Source organism: Heterodontus francisci, chromosome 8, assembly GCF_036365525.1.
Source record: "Heterodontus francisci isolate sHetFra1 chromosome 8, sHetFra1.hap1, whole genome shotgun sequence".
NCBI lineage: Eukaryota > Metazoa > Chordata > Chondrichthyes > Heterodontiformes > Heterodontidae > Heterodontus > Heterodontus francisci.
Window position 1 is genome coordinate 59,967,142 of NC_090378.1, and position 19,676 is coordinate 59,986,817.

Here is a 19,676-nt window from a genome sequence, read left to right on the forward strand (position 1 = left end):
AGCATCGATATCCTGGGATATTTAGTTGCCAATCATGCCCTTCCCTCAACCAAGTCTCAGTAATAGCAATAACATCATACTCCCAGGTACTAATCCAAGCCCTAAGTTCATCTGCCTTACCTACTACACTTCTTGCATTAAAACAAATGCACCTCAGACCACCAGTCCCTTTATATTCATCATCTGCTCCCTGCCTGTTCTTCCCCTTAGTCACACTGACTTCATTATCTAGTTCCTTACAGGCTTTTGTTACTACAGCTGTAGAAATATCGTGGTGAACGGAGGGCCAAAGGCTGAAGAAGGAAAGTAGTGCAGATATCCTGGCAAGAAAATTTTTATGGTACTTGTCTGACGGTACAGAATGATGTACAGAAGGCTTGGCTGTGCTGTGTAGAATAGTGTAATTCACCTAAAATCAGCCAAACCAGCAGCAATAGATCACAGACCTTCAAGCACAAATTACGTCCAGCACAACTTGAGTTTCCGCAATGTTTTGCACCAGTTTAAAAAACATGGCACTAGAAGCAGGCCCTGTCCGCAAAATCGGTCACACCTACCAGGTGAATTAATCGCTATTGGGAGTTTCCACTAATTCAACATGTTTGCAGCCCTTCATGGAGACTCTAAAAATTAAACTGGATCTTTTGGCTGCAAGAACACTAACAAACTTTTTTAAATAAGTGCCTTCTTTTTTTTAAATTACCTAGAAACTGACTACCGTACCCCAATATAAATTACAAACAGTGCTGTGTAGTTTCACATAATTTTCAGTTATTTAAAATCAGCTTACTCACAAGTAGTGGACTAGACACTGATTAAAATATTTACTTTTTGCGATAAATCCATTTTCAACTGTAGTAATCAAATTGCACCAAGTTACCACTCTTTAATTGATCAAGGAATTATTTTTAAAATAAAAACTTTTTAAAAAATGCTGCGTGATTACATTGGTTCAAGGCAGATGTTATGTTCAGCAATATGCAATATATTTGAATAGAAACTTAAGGGAAAAGAAACACTTCTCAAAACCATCACTATTTTGAGCTTAATTTGCATCTTGATTGCTGTTTGAGTCCAAAATGGAAACTCCAGGTCAATATATTCTAAATATAGTAAACTATTCAACATTTCTACACACTTTGGGATTTAATTAATGTGAAACACAAGCCATTTCCTTTTTAGCTACCATAAAATCTATTTACAATCTGATTTTTTTTTTAATGACCTGAAAGCCTAGAGCCATAACCTACATTCTGGATTGCAAGTTATTTCATTTTAAATTATTCAGAATTTTGTTTGATTGTTGTAGAAAAGTTTACTGCTAACCTCCTCACAACTGGTCTTTCTAATTACAATTTCCATCCCCTCTGATCTGCCAATTGTGATGGCACTGGTGCTACAGCTGATCTTTTCTAGAATTGTCTTGCCTCCATCCTTTCCAGATGCTAGATTGTTGCCACCCTACATATCGCTGGTAGGTAAATCCAAGTGTTACACATCCTACCTGTCCACTTGACTTGGCCAACTGAAGAAATACCATTGTTCCCTTTCCACAGCCAAGTTTTTCTACTACATCCTGAAGATCAGGTAATTACTTGCAAATTCCTCTTCTCCAATACAAATCATCTCCTGTGGCTTTCCTTCCCTGTAACCTCTATCATCACAACAGACATTAAGGCAAGGTGCTCATGCATTTCTTTGTGACCAAAATTGAGGTAATCCACTTGACTGCCTTGGCCTCCTCTGAAGTGTCCTGCACTCGGACTGCTCCATTTCCCTTCCCCTAATCAAGCCGTTTCTTCTCCATATCAAATTCAACTCATCCATGAACCACACCATTTGCTGCCTTGATTCCTTCCATTCCAGTTCCTATCAGCCTATCTTCATTGCCTCCCTGATGTTTGTCAATATTGGAAGTTAAGGCTCAACTTAGACATCATCCCCACTTCCTTCAATATCACCCTCCTTCTCTAACTACCATTCTCCATCTCCAACATTTACTTTCTCAAATTTCAGAATAAATTGGAGGAGAAATTCAACTTGCATCACTAAAAACTGGAAAATGAAAGTAATGGCCAATAGAAGAACCCAGTGACATCAGCGAAAGACACAAGCCAAATTGATGCTTGAGCCTCATTTGATCATGATTAACAAACTTTGTTTCACACTGTTTATTGACAGCTTGCTGATTGGAGGAGGAACTGAAGTGAGCAACAGTGTTATCAGTTAAAGGCAGCTAGCCTAAAGAATTGCCTTTAAGACCAAATCCCTTATTTTCAAATTCATTCATGATCTCATGCCACCCACAGTCTGAAGCTGTATGTTCCCTGTGCAGAGTATCTGTCCCTCTCAGTGAATCACTCCTTATTTCCTGCATCCTCTACTCTTCCATCAGTGGCCATTCTTTCAGCCCTTGGAAGTTATTACATTCCTTACTTCTTAAAAAGCCTCAAAGTCTCTGATTGTGCCTCCCCTCCTCAAATTCTTTTATTTCCTTGATTGTTTGCCTCTTATTAGCCATGTAAAGTGCTCCAGGATGTTTTCTCTTTACTTGGAGTGTTATACAAATGTAAGTTGTCCACTTTAATGTTTGTGAGGAGACTTATATAATGAATATCTTTTGTTCTGCCAACTACAATTCTACATTACAATACTGAATCTGAATATTCAATTTAAACTATTAAAAATAAACCCTGACCTCGACAAAAGCTTAAAACAGTAAATTGTTCTGTGAACCTTACTTGTATGTAGTGAGCAAAGGTTATGAATATGTCATACTTTTTAAAAATTAAAGATATACTACAGAAGTGGCTTTGAAAGAATAGCTGAAACTCAGATTAGAATCAAGTTTATTCTGGATCTGAAATTTAAAAATAAACAAATTAAAACAACAAAGGTTTTCTAATTACCTGTTGATCCAGGTCTCCAGAAGCTTCAGCACTAAATGTTCCTGCCAATTCTTTACTCATGAGCTGCAATGTAAAATTAATCAATTAGTATTTTTTTTTTCCATACTTTCATTTCGACCCCACTCCTGCTGCTTCCAATACCAATAACCATCATCACCTCAACAATGCTGAAGTTAAGGATCAGTTGTACAAAAAGGTTTTCCATGTTGCCAGGGACATCAAAATGCATCAGTGAATATATAAAGTCGAGTTTGACACAGCAGGCAGCAAAGACTGCAGAGATTTCTGAAGAAGCTTGGAAGCAGTGCAATGTTTCCATTTGTGGATGCTATCTGATTTTTTTAGATACGGTACGTGTTGAAGTTCTGCAGCAGCAGCCATTTCCTGTCCTCTTCCCATACCCCCAGAGACAAACTCCCAATTGGAGGCAGTTATACCACTGGCAGCATGCTGGAAATATTTTAAATTAAGCTTAAAATTCACCAGGGTTAACATCAGGTCATTTAAGCAACCCTATCCTGCCAAGCTTCTGCTGGTGACCACCCCAAAAAGAAACACCCAGCCCACTTTATCTTTAATAAGGCAGAAATTGAAAGCAATTTGTAATTTGTATTGAAATCCAAAAGATCTGATTAAAAATGTTTTCGCCCCACAGATATTGGTTACTCAGTTCATATATTGTTTACCTACATATTATACAGTTAAAATATGGTTGAAAGGTCTGCATCTGTTCATACTAAAGAATACTTTAAACTGAAGATGATAAAATTCAGTTCCTGTTTTTGGGTTACATGATCCAGTGTTGAACTATTATTTCCAGTTTATTGTGGAACAGTGTTAAAAAATGTCACTTGCTTAAAATAACAAATCACTCATTTTGGTGACTTTTTTGATGTATGTCAATCTTAATAATAATCACCACCAGAGGTTTATAGTCTGTTATTCTTACTGCTCACCAACGTCAGACCTAACACCTAGTGTCTCCCCTAATATTAGCAGTTCTGTATTCCAAGTTTACCTTTTTACCATCTAGTGATGCACACTGAAGACAGTTGAAAATGTTTCCTTAAATCTTAATTGTGTATGCTTTCATTATGTTAATTACCAAGTTAAGTGCTCACCAAAACATTACTTTGAGCTTTTCAGTAATAAGTATTTGTAGATTATATTTAAAAACATTTGCAGTACTGTATATTACAAACATGAATGCATTTTTAGTTATCATTCATTCCCAGGATGTGGGCGTTGCTGGCAAAGGCAGCATTTATTGCCCATCCCTAGTCGCCCTGACAACTGAGTAGCTTGCTGCACCACTTCAGATGGTAGTTAAGAGTCAACCACATTGGTGTGGGACATGATTCAGATATAGGTCACACCAGGTAAGGGCAGCAGCTTCCATTGAACCAGTTGTGTTTTGTCATTTCATCTTTGTCCTCCTTAGCTGTAAATACCTACTGTATCTTACAGAAAATTGCCTGTACTGGAATTAAGACACAGCTTAGATTTGTACTCCCTTACTTCTTGAATGGCAGTCATAACATTATGCTGCACAGACTCTTCCAGTGTCATGATATTCTGAATGTGCTCTGTAACAAAAAAGGCCAAAAAATTAAACATTTTTCATTACTAAAGTCGAGTTTTACATGTTTTTAATTCTTCATAGGCATTTTCCACTCATGAAACATTTTGTGACAATCCATCTGTATTATGAATATACATTAAACAAAACAATTTCATGCTCCCTCAACAACTCAGTAAATGTTGTAAATATCAAGAAGGATCCTAGCTTCAGTTCCCAGTCTGTGATGAGTTAGCGGTTGTCAGCTGGTTAAACAATAGGACTGCTACATTTTCACTAAGCTCCCCTGGGCTAGGGAGGGGGCAGAAAAGAAGATCACTATACAATAATTCCTGTACAAAATGGGCATGTTTGTGTGGATATTGCAAAAGGAAGATCGAGCTTATACGTGATGCTGCCACCCTAGGCCTGCCAAATTTCTCTGCCGAGACTTGTAAATGAAGGAATGCTTGAAGTGTAGGAGGGCTGGCTACACCCATGGATCCTTACCCCAGCATGTATCAGTGCCTTCAGATGAGGTAGAGAAGAAAAGGTAAAAATGTGAAGCAATTTAGTAACATAGATACATCTAGGACAGCTCTAAAGAAATACATAGGATTACATAGGATAAACGGCACAGAAACAAGGCCCATCTATCTCTCCACTTGCCTGGATGGGTGTAGCTCCAACAACACTAAAGAAGCTCGACACCATCCAGGACAAAGCAGCCCACTTGATTGGCACCCCATCTACAAACATTCACTCACTGCACCACTGACGCACAGTGGCAGCAGTGTGTACCATCTACAAGATGCACTGCAGCAATGCACCAAGGCTCCTTAGACAGCACCTTCCAAACCCGCGACCTCTACCAACTAGAAGGACAAGGGCAGCAAATACATGGGAACATCACCACCTGCAAGTTCCCCTCCAAGTCACACACCATCCTGACTTGGAACTGTATCGCTGGGTCAAAATCCTGGAACTCCCTTCCTAACAGCACTGTGGGTATACCTACACCAAATGGACTGCAGCGGTTCAAGAAGGCAGCTCACCACCACCTTCTCAAGGGCAATTAGGAATGGGGAATAAATGCTGACCTGGCCAGCGTCGCCCACATCCCATGAATGAATTTTTTAAAAATAATGCCGGTGTTCATGCTCCATTTGAACCTTCTCCCATCTTTTCTTATCTCAATCTATCAACCGCTAAATCCCTTCTCCTTATGCTTGTCTAACTTCCCCTTAAATGCATCTATACTATTTGCTTCAACTACTCCCTGTGGCAATGAGTTCCACATTCTCAACACTCTTTGGGTAAAGAGGTTTCTTTTGAATTAAAGTTAGTGCCAGAAGAGTAAATAAATGAAACATTTTTTTTAAAGATTTTAATACTCTTAATTCTTACACTCTACTCAGTTATATACATACCCTTCTTCCTCTCACAGTTTACTGCACACCCCAAAATCAACTGGAGCAATCTACTTAATTCCACGATATCCACATGCTCTATGATCAGATTCAAATCTGGGTGAAGAAAGTCTGCGATTTGTTGGCCAAGGACCTGTAAATGGTTATCAATTACTAACAGTATAGCTGGTAGATGAGACATTCTTTGACCGACTAGAATAAATAATTATGAAATAAAAACAGAAAAGTGCTGGAAAAACTCAGCAGGACTGGCAGCACCTGTGGAGCGAGAAGCAGAGTTAACGTTTCAGGTCAGTGACCCGTCTTCTTCTGAACTGGCAGATATAAGAAATGTAAAAAGATTTTAAGCAAGTAAAGCGGGAGTAGGGCAAGAGATAACAAAAGAGAAGGTATTGATAGGACAAGGTCACAGAATAGCTGACCAGAAGGTCATGGAGCAAAGGCAAACAATATGTTAATGGTGTGCTCAAAGACAAAGCATTAGTACAGATAGGGTGTTAATGGACTGCAAACTGAACAGCCACAAGCACAAACATGAAAAAAGTGGGTAGGCACAGTGGAAACAAACTGAACAAACTAAAATAAAATAAACACAAAAAATAAAAGAAAAAATAACTAAAGATAAAAGTAAAATGGGGGGCCAGTCATGCTCTGAAATTATTGAACTCAATGTTCAGTGTGACAGGCTGTAGCATGCCTAATTGGTAAATGAGATGCTGTTCCTCGAGCTTGCTCACTGGAACGCTGTAGCAATCCCAGGACAGATGTGAGCATGAGAGCAGGGGGGGTGTGTTGAAATGGCCAGCAACTGGAAGCTGGGGTCATGCTTTCGGACTGAGCAGAGGTGTTCCGCAAAGCGGTCACCCAGTCTCCGTTTGGTTTCCCCAATGTAGAGGAGACCACATTGTAAGCAGCGAATACAGTATTCTACATTGAAAGAAGTACAAGTAAATCGCTGCTTCACCTGAAAGGAGTGTTTGGGGCCTTGGATAGTGAGAAGAGAGGAGGTAAATAGGCAGGTATTACACCTCCTGCGCTTGCAAGGGAAGGTGTGTGGGAAGGGGACGAGGTGGTGGGGGTAATGGAGGAGTGGACCAGGGTATCACGGAGGGAACGATCCCTTCGGAATGCTGACAGGGGGAGGGAGGGGAAGATGCGTTTGGTAGTGGCATCACGCTGGAGGTGACTGAAATGGTGGAGGATGATCCTTTGGATATGGAGGCTGATGGGGTGGGAAGTGCAGACAGGGGGAACCCTGTGCAGTTCTGGAAGGGAGGGGAAGGGGTGAGGGTAGAGGTGCGGGAAATGGGCCGGACACGATGAGGGCCCTGTCAACCACAGTGGGGGGGGAATCCTCGATTGAGGAAAAAGGAATACATATCAGAAGCGCTGTCATGGAAGGTAGCATCATCAGAGCAGATGCGTCAGAGACGGAGAAACTGGGAAAATGGAATGGAGTCCTTACAGGAGGCAGGGTGTGAAGAATAAATAATTGGCAGCTGGACATTAAATATTTACTGAATACCATCATCTGAATAACAGATGTACCTCTATTGGCTCCATTTGTAAACCTTTCACCTAGTCTAGAACCACGTCATCCAGATCATGAAAGTCCAGGTTTAATCTCTATGCTAAATTAGTTGATTTCAGGTAGTGTGGCAGTAGAATGCTAAAAATGGCTTCATTACTTTTAGCTAATGAAGATTGATTGACAACAACCGTATTTGTTCTTTAATTCATCCACTGGATGTGGGTGTCACTGGCAAGGCCAACATTTATTGTCCATCACTATCTGCCCTTAAAAAGTCTTAGTCATAGAGTTACACAGCACAGAAACAGGCCCATCGTGGCTGTGCCGGCCATCAAGCACCTAACTATTCTAGTCCCATTTTCCAGCACTTGGCCCATAGCCTTGTTTCAAGTGCTCATCTAAATACTTATAAGATATTGTGAGGGTTCCTGCCTCTACCACCACTTCAAGCAGTGTATTCCAGATTCCAACCACCCTCTAGGTGAAAATTCTTTTCCTCAAATCCCCTCTAAACCTCCTGCCCCCCTCTAAACCTCCTGCCCCTTACCTTAAATCTATGCCCCCAGTTATCGACCCCTCCACTAAGGGAAAAAATTCTCTTCCTATCTAACCTATCAATGCCCCTCATAATTTTGCATACCTCAATCGTGTCCTCCCTCATCCTTCTCTGTTCTAAGCAAAACAACCCTAGCTTTTTCAGTCTCTCTTCATAGCTGAAATGCTCCAGCCCAGGCAGCATCCTGGTGAATCTCCTCTGCACCCTCTCCAGTGCAATCACATCCTTCCTATAGTGTGGTGCCCAGAACTGTACACAGTACTCCAGCTGTGGCCTAACTAGCGTTTTATACAGCTCCATCATAACCTCCCTGCTCTTTTATTCTATGCCTCGGCTAATAAAGGCAAGTATCCCATATGCCTTCCTAACCACCTTATCTACCTGTGCTGCTGCCTTCAGTGATCTATGGACAGTACACCAAGGTCCCTCTGACCTTCTGTACTTTTTAGGGTCCTACCATTCATTGTATATTCCCTTGCCTTGTTAGTCCTCCCAAAATGCATCACCTCACACTTCTCAGGATTAAATTTCATTTGCCACAGCTCTGCCCATCTTACCAGCACATCTATATCGTCCTGTAATCTAAAGCTTTCTTCCTCACTATTTACGACACCACCAATTTTCATGTCATCTGCGAACCTCCTATATTCATGTCTAAATCATTAATGTGCACTACAAACAGCAAGGGTCCCAGCACCGGTCCCTGTGGTACACCACTGGTCACAGACTTCCACTCGCAAAAACAACCCTCGACCATTACCCTCTGTTTCCTGCCACCAAGCCAATTTTGGATCCAATTTGCCAAATTGCCCTGGATCCCATAGGCTCTTACATTCTTAACCAATCTCCCATGCGGGACCTTATGAAAAGCCTTACTTAAGTCCATGTAGACTACATTGACTGCTCTACCCTCATCTACACATCTAGTCACCTCCTCGAAAAATTCAATCAAGTTAGTTAGACACGATCTCCCCTGACAAAGCCATGCTGACTATCCCTGATTATTCCCTGCCTCTCCAAGTGGAGATTAATCCTGTCCCTCAGAATTTTTTCCAATAGTTTTCCAACCACTGATGTTAGACTCACCAGCCTGTAATTACCTGCTACTATTCTTGAATAATGGTACCACATTTGCTGTCCTCCAGTCCTCTGACACCTCTCCCGTGGCCAGAGATGATCTGAAAAGTTGTGTCAGAGCCCCCGCTATCACCTCCCTTGCCTCATATAACAGCCCTGAACATGACTGAATGGCTTGCTAGGCCATTTCAGGAGGCCCTTAAGGGTCAACCATATTGTTGTGGGCCTAGAGACACACTTAGGGTAAGGACAGCAGATTTCCTTCCCTAAAGGGCATTAGTGAACCAAATGGGTTGTTATGACAATCTGGTAGTTTCACAGTCGCCATTACTGATAGTAGCATTTTACTGCAGACTTAGTAATTAACAATTTAAATTCCCCAGATGCTGTGGTGGAGATTTGAACTCTTATCCACAGATCATTAATCCACTAGGCCAGTAACATAACCACTATGCTATCATACCCCCATCATTAATGCATGGGCATCAAAAGGGCAGGATCAAGCTCAGATGCGATGGCTCCCACAGTTCAATAAACTGTGAAATTATTTCGGCTCACATATGAAGAATGTCAAATTTGGTGAGCTCCTGGAGGGATGTCGACACCCATATAGCCACACAAACTTTCTTCAATATAAATATACATTTCTAAATAATAGGATGCCTTGAATTGCTTTAACATAGAAAAAAAAAGTCTCAACTCACTTTAAAAAGGATGAAAGGGATGGATGCTGAGACTTGGGGGGGGGGGGGGGTGAAGATTTAAGAGACATGGAAAAAAATTAGTTGGAGAAATGAGTTATCAGCAGTGTCATGCTCATGTGATGGGCAGCAATTGAAAATACAAACTCAAACTGAAGAGTTATAAAAATTGACTATTCCTTTAAAAAGTGGACAATGTGTTGCAAAATGGCCGCAGAAGATCAAATGACCTGACCCTGTATATTCAAACTGTCTTACTATCTGGTAAGGACAGAAGGATGCATTCCAAGCTAAGAGGTGTCAATTTCACCAATCCTGAACCCATCAAAAGACATTTTTAAATTGAATGGGTTCTTCTGAAACAAGATGGGGGGGGGGGGGGGGGAGATAGTGGGGGGGGGGGAGATAGGGGTGGGGGAAGATAGGGGGGGGGGAGATAAGATGGGGGGGGGGAAGAGAGAGGAGATGGGGGGGGGGGAAGAGAGAGGAGATGGGGGGGGGGGGAAGAGAGAGGAGATGGGGGGGGGGGGAAGAGAGAGGAGATGGGGGGGGGGGAAGAGAGAGGAGATGGGGGGGGGGGGAGGGAAGAGAGAGGAGATAGGGGGGGGGAAGAGAGAGGAGATGGGGGGGGGGGAAGAGAGAGGAGATAGGGGGGGGGAAGAGAGAGGAGATAGGGGGGGAAGAGAGAGGAGATAGGGGGGGAAGAGGAGATAGGGGGGGGTAGAGGAGATAGGGGGGGTAGAGGAGATAGGGGGAGGGGAGAGGAGATGGGGGGGGGGAGAGGAGATGGGGGGGGGAGAGAGAGTGGGGGGGGAGAGAGAGTGGGGGGGAGAGAGAGTGGGGGGGGAGAGAGAGTGGGGGGGGAGAGAGAGAGTGGGGGGGGAGAGAGAGTGGGGGGGGAGAGAGAGAGTAGGGGGGGAGAGAGAGAGTAGGGGGGGGAGAGAGAGAGTAGGGGGGGAGAGAGAGAGTAGGGGGGGAGAGAGAGAGTAGGGGGGGAGAGAGAGAGTAGGGGGGGAGAGAGAGAGTAGGGGGGGGAGAGAGAGAGTAGGGGGGGAGAGAGAGAGTGGGGGGGGAGAGAGAGTGGGGGGGGAGAGAGAGTGGGGGGGGGAGAGAGAGTGGGGGGGGGAGAGAGAGTGGGGGGGGGAGAGAGAGTGGGGGGGGAGAGAGAGTGGGGGGGGGAGAGAGAGTGGGGGGGAGAGTGAGTGGGGGGGGAGAGAGAGTGGGGGGGGGAGAGAGAGTGGGGGGGGAGAGAGATGTGGGGGGGGAGAGAGAGTGGGGGGGGGAGAGAGAGTGGGGGGGGGAGAGAGGAGTGGGGGGGGGAGAGAGAGTGGGGGGGGGGGAGAGAGAGTGGGGGGGGGGAGAGAGAGTGGGGGGGGGGAGAGAGAGTGGGGGGGGGAGAGAGAGTGGGGGGGGGGGAGAGGAGTGGGGGGGGGGAGAGAGTGGGGGGGGGGAGAGAGTGGGGGGGGAGAGAGTGGGGGGGGGAGAGAGTGGGGGGGGTGAGAGAGTGGGGGGGGGGAGAGAGTGGGGGGGGGGAGAGAGTGGGGGGGGGGGAGAGAGTGGGGGGGGGGAGAGAGTGGGGGGGGGAGAGAGTGGGGGGGGAGAGAGTGGGGGGGGGGAGAGTGGGGGGGGGAGAGAGTGGGGGGGGGAGAGAGTGGGGGTGGGAGAGAGTGGGGGGGGGGAGAGGTGGGGGGGGGAGAGAGTGGGGGGGGGAGAGAGTGGGGGGGGGAGGAGAGAGTGGGGGGGGGGAGAGAGTGGGGGGGGGAGAGAGTGGGGGGGGGGAGAGAGTGGGGGGGGAGAGAGTGGGGGGGGGAGAGAGTGGGGGGGGGGAGAGAGAGTGGGGGGGGGGAGAGAGTGGGTGGGGGGGAGAGAGTGGGGGGGGGGAGAGAGTGGGGGGGGGAGAGAGAGTGGGGGGGGGGGAGAGAGTGGGGGGGGGGAGAGAGTGGGGGGGGGAGAGAGAGTGGGGGGGGGAGAGAGTGGGGGGGGGAGAGGAGTGGGGGGGGGAGAGAGTGGGGGGGGGAGAGAGTGGGGGGGGAGAGTGTGGGGGGGGGGAGAGAGTGTGGGGGGGGGAGAGAGTGGGGGGGGGGAGAGAGTGGGGGGGGGGGGAGAGTGGGGGGGGGAGAGTGGGGGGGGGAGAGAGTGGGGGGGGGGGGAGAGAGTGGGGGGGGGGGAGGAGGTGGGGGGGAGAGAGTGGGGGGGGAGAGAGTGGGGGGGGGGAGAGAGTGGGGGGGGGGAGAGAGTGGGGGGGGGGAGAGAGTGGGGGGGGGGAGAGAGGGGGGGGGGAGAGAGTGGGGGGGGGAGAGAGTGGGGGGGGGGAGAGAGTGGGGGGGGAGAGAGTGGGGGGGGGAGAGAGTGGGGGGGGGAGAGAGTGGGGGGGTGGGGAGAGAGTGGGGGGGTGGGGAGAGAGTGGGGGGGGGAGAGAGTGGGGGGGGAGAGGTGGGGGGGGGAGAGAGTGGGGGGGGAGAGAGTGGGGGGGGGGAGAGAGTGGGGGGGGGAGAGAGTGGGGGGGGGGAGAGAGTGGGGGGGGGAGAGAGTGGGGGGGGGGAGAGAGAGTGGGGGGGGGGAGAGAGAGTGGGGGGGGGGAGAGAGAGTGGGGGGGGGAGAGAGAGTGGGGGGGGGAGAGAGTGGGGGGGGAGAGAGTGGGGGGGGAGAGAGTGGGGGGGGAGAGGAGAGAGTGGGGGGGGAGGAGAGTGGGGGGGGGAGAGAGTGGGGGGGGGAGAGAGTGGGGGGGGGAAGAGAGTGGGGGGGGGAGAGAGTGGGGGGGGGAGAGAGTGGGGGGGGGAGAGAGTGGGTGGGGGGGAGAGAGTGGGGGGGGGGAGAGAGTGGGGGGGGAGAGAGTGGGGGGGGGAGAGAGTGGGGGGGGGAGAGAGTGGGGGGGGGAAGAGAGTGGGGGGGGGAAGAGAGTGGGGGGGGGGAAGAGAGTGGGGGGGGGAGAGAGTGGGGGGGGGGAGAGAGTGGGGGGGGGGAGAGAGTGGGGGGGGGGGAGAGAGAGTGGGGGGGGGAGAGAGAGTGGGGGGGGGAGAGAGAGTGGGGGGGGGGAGAGAGTGGGGGGGGGGGATGAGAGTGGGGGGGGGGGGAGAGAGTGGGGGGGGGAAGAGTGGGGGGGGGAAGAGAGTGGGGGGGGGAAGAGAGTGGGGGGGGAGAGAGTGGGGGGGGGAGAGAGTGGGGGGGGGGAGAGAGTGGGGGGGGGAGGAGAGTGGGGGGGAGGGGGAATGCTTTGGAGAGGGTGCAGAGGAGGTTCACCAGGATGTTGCCTGGTATGGAGGGCGCTAGCTATGAAGAGAGGTTGAGTAGATTAGGATTATTTTCATTAGAAAGACGGAGGATGAGGGGGGACCTGTTTGAGGTGTACAAAATCATGAGAGGTATAGACAGGGTGGATAGCAAGATGCTTTTTCCCAGAGTGGGGGTTTCAATTACTAGGGGTCACGAGTTCAAAGCGAGAGGGGAAAAGTTTAGGGGGGATATGCGTGGAAAGTTCTTTACGCAGAGGGTGGTGGGTGCCTGGAACGCGTTGCCAGCGGAGGTGTTAGGCTGTGGGCACGATAGCATCTTTTAAGATGTATCTAGACAGATACATGAATGGGCAGGAAGCAAAGAGATGCAGACCCTTAGAAAATAGGCGACATGTTTAGATCGAGAATCTGGATAGGCGCAGGCTTGGAGGGTCGAAGGGCCTGTTCCTGTGCTGTAATTTTCTTTGTTCTTTTTGTTCTTTGTGAAAGCCATGAGAAAATTAAAAGTGAGGTCAGTTTGGATATGCCCATGAAGAATCAAAGTGTCAGGTTCTAAAAGCTAACCGAACCCAGCAAAGCAAACACAAAACTCACCAAGGACAAAGTGCAAGAGGAGAACCCAGAAACCTCACAGGAGCTAAAAAACAATTTATCATCCACTGTCACCCCAGAGATAAGAATTATCAATGTGCCAGAACCTGAACTATTAAATCCATGTGTTGTGGAAGCAGCAATTAAGGGCTTAAGGCCTGTGAAACCTTCGGAAAGCAGAGACACGATGAGGTTTCAGGAGGGATTTCCTGAGGGTGGGAGAAAAGTGGCAGAGGTCTTTCCAACACTGGGAGGAAGAAATGCACACAAGGCCAGAGTCAGAGGATTAGAGAGAATGGGAAGCAGTGCAAGGCTGAAAGACTTTGGGTTAAAGCCATGGAGGGATTTATTGAAGACAATGAGGATTTTAAGTTTGATGTGTTGGGGGACAAGGAGCCAGTGTAGGTTGGCAAGGCCTGCATTGATAAGCTAGTGCAGGGGTCAGCAACACTTTTTTATTACCTGAAAAACCTTTTTAAAAAAGCCTAAAATAAAAAACTATTAGGAGCTGCAAGGCAAAGTTTCGGTATTTCTAAATCAAATACTTGGCAAATTGCCAAGTGACTCTGGTAGAATGCATAATTTGCATATATGTAAAATACATGTATTGAATTTATGTATCAATTTTAAAACAAATAAAACAAATTAAAATCGAACTAACTTTGAATTATTGAGTTGGATTTTATGTGCCCCACTGAGGTGGCAGGGGGCGGAGGGCCTGCAGCCACCCCGCCACCAAGTGTTCTTGCTGGGTGCGGGATAGGCCGCGACAGTCTTTCCACCCAGAGGCCAATTGAGGCCCTTAAGTAGCCTATTAATCTTTAAAACAAACTATAACTTAAGATGCATAGAAGACAATTTTTTTGGCTATTGCCTGTCATGATAAAAAGCTTCTAATAGCACATTCAGAATAATTTATCATCTCAGCTACATTAGAAACAATAATGGCCGCATTCATAAAACCTGTTCCTTGAACCAAAGGCATTATCTATAATCTTGGTGTAGCTGTACCCCTTGAACAGGTTTATTTAGAGTATAATAATGTTTTTCATTAAAATAATCATTTGAAACCATTAAATACAGCATAATGATTAGCTTTTTATCCCGACAATGAAAACACGGCCCTTACTTTTCTTGACTTAATTTTTTGGGCCTTTTTTCATGTTATTGCAATCCAACTGGAAAAGGTTGGGATTCGCAAATGAGATGATAAAGACCCGCAGGTTTCAGACCCCTGGACCAGTGGACTTAGACCGGAATTTAACAGTGAGGCAGTGGCCCCACCCACCGGCTGGAAATCTGGGACAATCTCGCCTCAGCTTGGCCTGAAAGCCACGCTCATGGCTCAGGCACAGCTTCCACCCTCTGAGGCAGGAAGCCCCGCCTCCAAGCGCTGCTGGCCAATCAGAGGGCCAGCAGCTCTTCAATCCCAGCAGTGCCACTGGGAGCAGTGGCCTCTGCTAGGATTGCACTCAGCAAGAAAAGGAGCATGGCTGCCAGACTTGGAACAGGCAAGTGGAGATTGGGCACCAAAGACAATTGGCTAGGCCTCGGTGAGGGTTGGGGGTGTGGGGTTCAGAGTCTAGGACAGCAGGGTTGTTTTAGCAGAAATGGCTCATGCTCTTGGTGGGGGGTGGGGATCCTCTGTGGGGTACAAGGTGGCCACCTCACATAAAATAGCAGCGGGGGTGGGTAGGCGATGGGCACGGCACCCCCCCACTTCCTACACAATTTTACACCACCACACCCCCGGCCTCCTAGCCCGCTTCGTTGGGCAAGTTGGAGTTTATGGAGGTGATGGTAGGAAGCCAGTAATGAGGCTACTGGAGAAATCGGAGGTAACAAAGTGAGGATAAGGGTTTCAATGACAATGGAAAAGAGATTGGTTTGGAGGTGGGCAATATTGTGAAGCAGCAAGCAAGCGGTCTTGGCGATGGATAGAATACAGGCTTTGTAGGTCAGCTCTGGGTCGAACAATTCAAACTAAATAAGTACAGTATCCATGTATCAAAAGTACTCCACACATTCCTTCAATTCACTGGAAAAGACAAAACTGGTTAAAAAATTAAAGGCTTTATACTCAAAAGGCCTTAAATTATAGGCATATAATTTTTCTGCAAATTTGCTCAGCAGAGCACCTAGTGTGGGGTATAATGTTAACTTAGAGCCTTACCTCATGATAATAATTGAGAACCATCTGGAGGATCTTCTTCAAATTACTCATCTGTGCAGAATAAAGTGAAGAAAGATTTTCTAGTCCAGTACACACAAGCAATTTATAAATCTCTAAACTCTACCATCAGGAAATAGCATACGAGAAATTTGACAGTCACAGGTCATGACAGATGAAACCTGTACTACACCATCAGTCCAATTAACTACAGAAATGTGGTACAGCTCCCTATTTCATATACTTAATATAATTTTTTTTTAATTGGCTGGTGCTGGAATTGTAACAGAATGTGTAAATATACCAATTCACCACATGTTAAAAGCAACCAAATATTTGTTATTTTTTACCATTCAGTGCTCTACATTTTCTGTTAACCTAAAGAAATGAAAAGTGCCACAATGCCTTCCAACAATATTTCCATGTTGGGGGAATAATCCTAGGATTCATGGCAATTTGAATCAGGCCGATCATAATTTCTTACAGAATTAGATTTAATATTTTTCACTTTTGAATTGATAGGAAGCAGGTACACGGAGGAGAAGCTACATTTTAAAAACCTTAGCTAAAATAAATCAGAGACATCTAAAAAGACACTTGAAAATATCCCATCACTGATAAAGCTTCTGATGATGAAAGAATCAGTTTCATAATCTTCGGTACTATACCTTCAATCTAGAATTCTCACCCACATCATCTTTAATGCGACTCAACCATAATTCGTTAAACCAAGATGGGTCTCTATAAGGGTTGCAGAAAAAAATAAGTTACACACAAATAGAAGAACCCGAGCCATTTCTTCATTAACTTGGAAAGACTAGACTTTTCCAGAGAACAGCTTCAATTTTTTTCTGCCACCATTCAAAATTAACCAACCAATTAACCAGATTCAGTGGAGGATAATCTCCGTCATGTAGTCCAGCATTAATATTGTGCTAAGTGGAACAGACTAAGGACAAATCACACAAATCAAAATTGGCTATTCATGAGATGCGATGGGCGATTAGCAACAGCAAAACTGCATACCACCACAATCTACAATCTACATGCAGCCTAACCAGCATTTCTTAAAGGCACCATTGGAGGTAACCACCAAAAAGGCAAGCTCCACATTAAAACTGCTACCACTGTTGGCCACTGTTTGGTCCTGTTTGGATTGCCTCCCTTCCTTCGAGCCCCTCCCCCAACAACTTAACTTAAGTCCATGAGTGGCGAGCTGCCTCTGGGGCTACAACTAGCACTCATAGCTCACTGGTGCTATCCTAATGAGGCCAGCGGACCAATTTGTTGTTCTTCTGCTGGCCTCATTAGGCATCTGTACTGAACTAGGATCAAGTCCTGATTCAGTTTGAAACCAATTTTCAGCCCAAACTATTTGGGAAATCTACAAATTAAAAGACTTACATTTGGTTAAGCACCTGTGCCATTGCAGCTCCACTAGTCAAATCCTGAACATTTTCACATGCTGAAGACACATTGAATGTCTGCAACTGTGAAGGAAACACTGACATTACACACAATGCAAACTGTAAAATTTGAAACATATCAATACAGCCAAGCAGCTAATGTAACATACATAGACTTGTTAAAGAGTTGGCCACCACAAAATAACGTGCAACTTAAATACTCAATTTTATTGGGGTTTTATCATTGCATCAGAATGATATAACAACTTCTTATAACAGAGTGACAGAAGGTAGCCTTTTGTTTCACATTTCATGATGATTTCTCGTTGGGATGTTTTTACACCAAAGCTTCTACCATATCATTATTCTTTCTGGCTTGAGATTTTATCATGTTGGTTGCTAAGACACTGTCAGCTATTAGAGCAAAATAGAACAAAACAGACTTGTACATCAGGTATCTAGGAGGAGATTAGGCAGCTGTTACCTGAGCTTCAAGACTATATTACATTTACTGCAGAAACCACCTGAGCTTTCCTTCTTTAAGTTATCTAATCCCTTCAAGGGTGTCGAGCCTTCACAGAAATGCCTAGGCATTTATATTTAGAGATTCTAAAAAAGATGAGCATAACTTGATGTTGATAAAACATACTTTACACGCATCACATCTTACAGTAAAAATTGTCTTACTGCTAAAAATATTAAATGAATTAATACTAACAAACTATAGAACAATGACAATCCCAGAACCGCGACAGGGTTCACCTTGTTCTCACTTTCCACCCCACCAGCCTCCACACCCAAAGGATTATCCTCCACCATTTCTACCACCTCCAAAATGATGTCACCAAACACATCTTCCCTTCCCCTCCGCTGTCAGCATTCCAAAGGGATCGTTCCCTGCGTGACACTCTGGTCCACTCCTCCATCACCCCCGACACCTCATCCCCTTCCCATGCAATCGCAGGTGGTGTAATACCTGCCCTTTTATCTCCTCTCTCCTCACCATCCAAGGCCCCAAACACTCCTTCAGGTGAAGCAGTGATTTACTTGTACTTCCTTCAATTTAGTATACTGTATTCACTGCTCACAATGTGGTCGTCTCTATATTGGGGAGACCAAACACAGATTGGGTGACAGCTTTCAGGAACACCTCCGTTCAGTCCAAAAGCATGACCCTGAGCTTCTGGTCGCTTGCCATTTCAACACACCACCCCCCTGCTCTCATGCCAACATTTCTGTCTTTGGCCTGCTCCAATGTTCCAGTGAACATCAACACAAGCTCGAAGAGTAGCACCTGAACTTTCGATTAGGCACTCTATAGCCTTGCAGACTGAACATTGAGTTCAATAACTTCAGAGCATGATTGGCCTTTTTAAAAATATTTTTTATTTTATTTTACCTTTTTTTTCACCATACGCCTGTTTTTCATGTAGACAGAGCTACTCATTATTCCGCTATTAACACTCTCTCTGGACTAATGCTTTGTCTTTCACCAGAAGCAGTAACACACTCTTTGCCTTTGTCCCAGGACAGCTTTGTTATTTAATCTCTCCTGCGCTCTACCCTCACACCCACCTCCCCTTTTGTTCTCTTCCGCACCATTCCCAACCGCAACCCCCACCCCCACCCAACCCCCTTCACTTGCTTAAAACTAATTATTTTCTAACCTTTGCCAGTTCTGATGAAAGGTCACAGACCTGAAACGTTAATTCTGCTTCTCTCCCCACAGATGCTGCCTTACCTGCTGAGTGTTTCCAGCACTTACTGTTTTTATTTCAGATTTCCAGCATCTGCTGTATTTTGCTTTTATTCTATAGAACAATGGCACTTGAGCCAATACACTTTAGTGTTTTGCAACTTTCTTGTTTAATATCCTTAGATCACCACCACTAGTAAAAGCCCTTCAGCCACCTGCATGTCATCCTAGTCGTTAGATAGCTCGAAATGCTATCACCAGGCACAACCAGTTCTGGAAGGATTGAATCTATTGTACCAATGAGTCTTTCTCCACAGTTCGAATTGACATTCATCAGTCATACTAAAATTTCTTAGCCGAGACATTCTGGCACGCCTACTTTTGTGTGCACAGTGTATGTGCCCTGTACCTAAATGGTGAAGCCTGAGTCCTGATGCGTTCTGGATATTGAGCCTTGAGGCTCATTATAATGGAGTCAGTGAGGTGAGGAAAAAAAGACAGACTTGCATTTATATAGCACCTTTCACAACTTCAGGATGTCCAAAGCACTTCAGTGTCAATGAAGTGCTTTTTTGAGGTGTAGTCACTGTTGTAATATAGGAAACGCAAAGCAAGGCCCCTCAAATATCAATGGCTGGGTTTTTTTTAAGTGATGTTGATTGAGTGATAAATATTGGCCAGGATACCGGGAACAACTCCCTTGCTTTTCAAAATAGTGCCATAAGATCCTTTATATCCACCTGAAACAGCAGATGGGGCCTCAGTTTAACAGCTCATCCACAAAATGGCACCTTTAACAGTGCAGTACTCTCTCAGTA

General features: G+C 45.9%; 1 protein-coding gene across 1 annotated transcript in view; it reads right to left on the minus strand.

Moving 5' to 3' along the window:
- The window catches only part of LOC137372849 (protein Hook homolog 1-like), an 87,202-nt gene extending 69,961 nt beyond the window's left edge, over window positions 1-17,241 (minus strand). Inside the window, exons 1-6 of the mRNA XM_068037206.1 lie at window positions 17,161-17,241; window positions 16,425-16,497; window positions 15,760-15,810; window positions 5,898-6,030; window positions 4,428-4,495; window positions 2,910-2,972 (exon numbers count right to left, since the gene is read on the minus strand). Of these exons, the coding sequence (XP_067893307.1) occupies window positions 2,910-2,972; window positions 4,428-4,495; window positions 5,898-6,030; window positions 15,760-15,810; window positions 16,425-16,497; window positions 17,161-17,183 (411 nt within the window). The 5' untranslated portion in view covers window positions 17,184-17,241. The remainder of the gene's footprint in view (window positions 1-2,909; window positions 2,973-4,427; window positions 4,496-5,897; window positions 6,031-15,759; window positions 15,811-16,424; window positions 16,498-17,160) is intronic.
- Window positions 17,242-19,676: the final 2,435 nt, after the last annotated feature.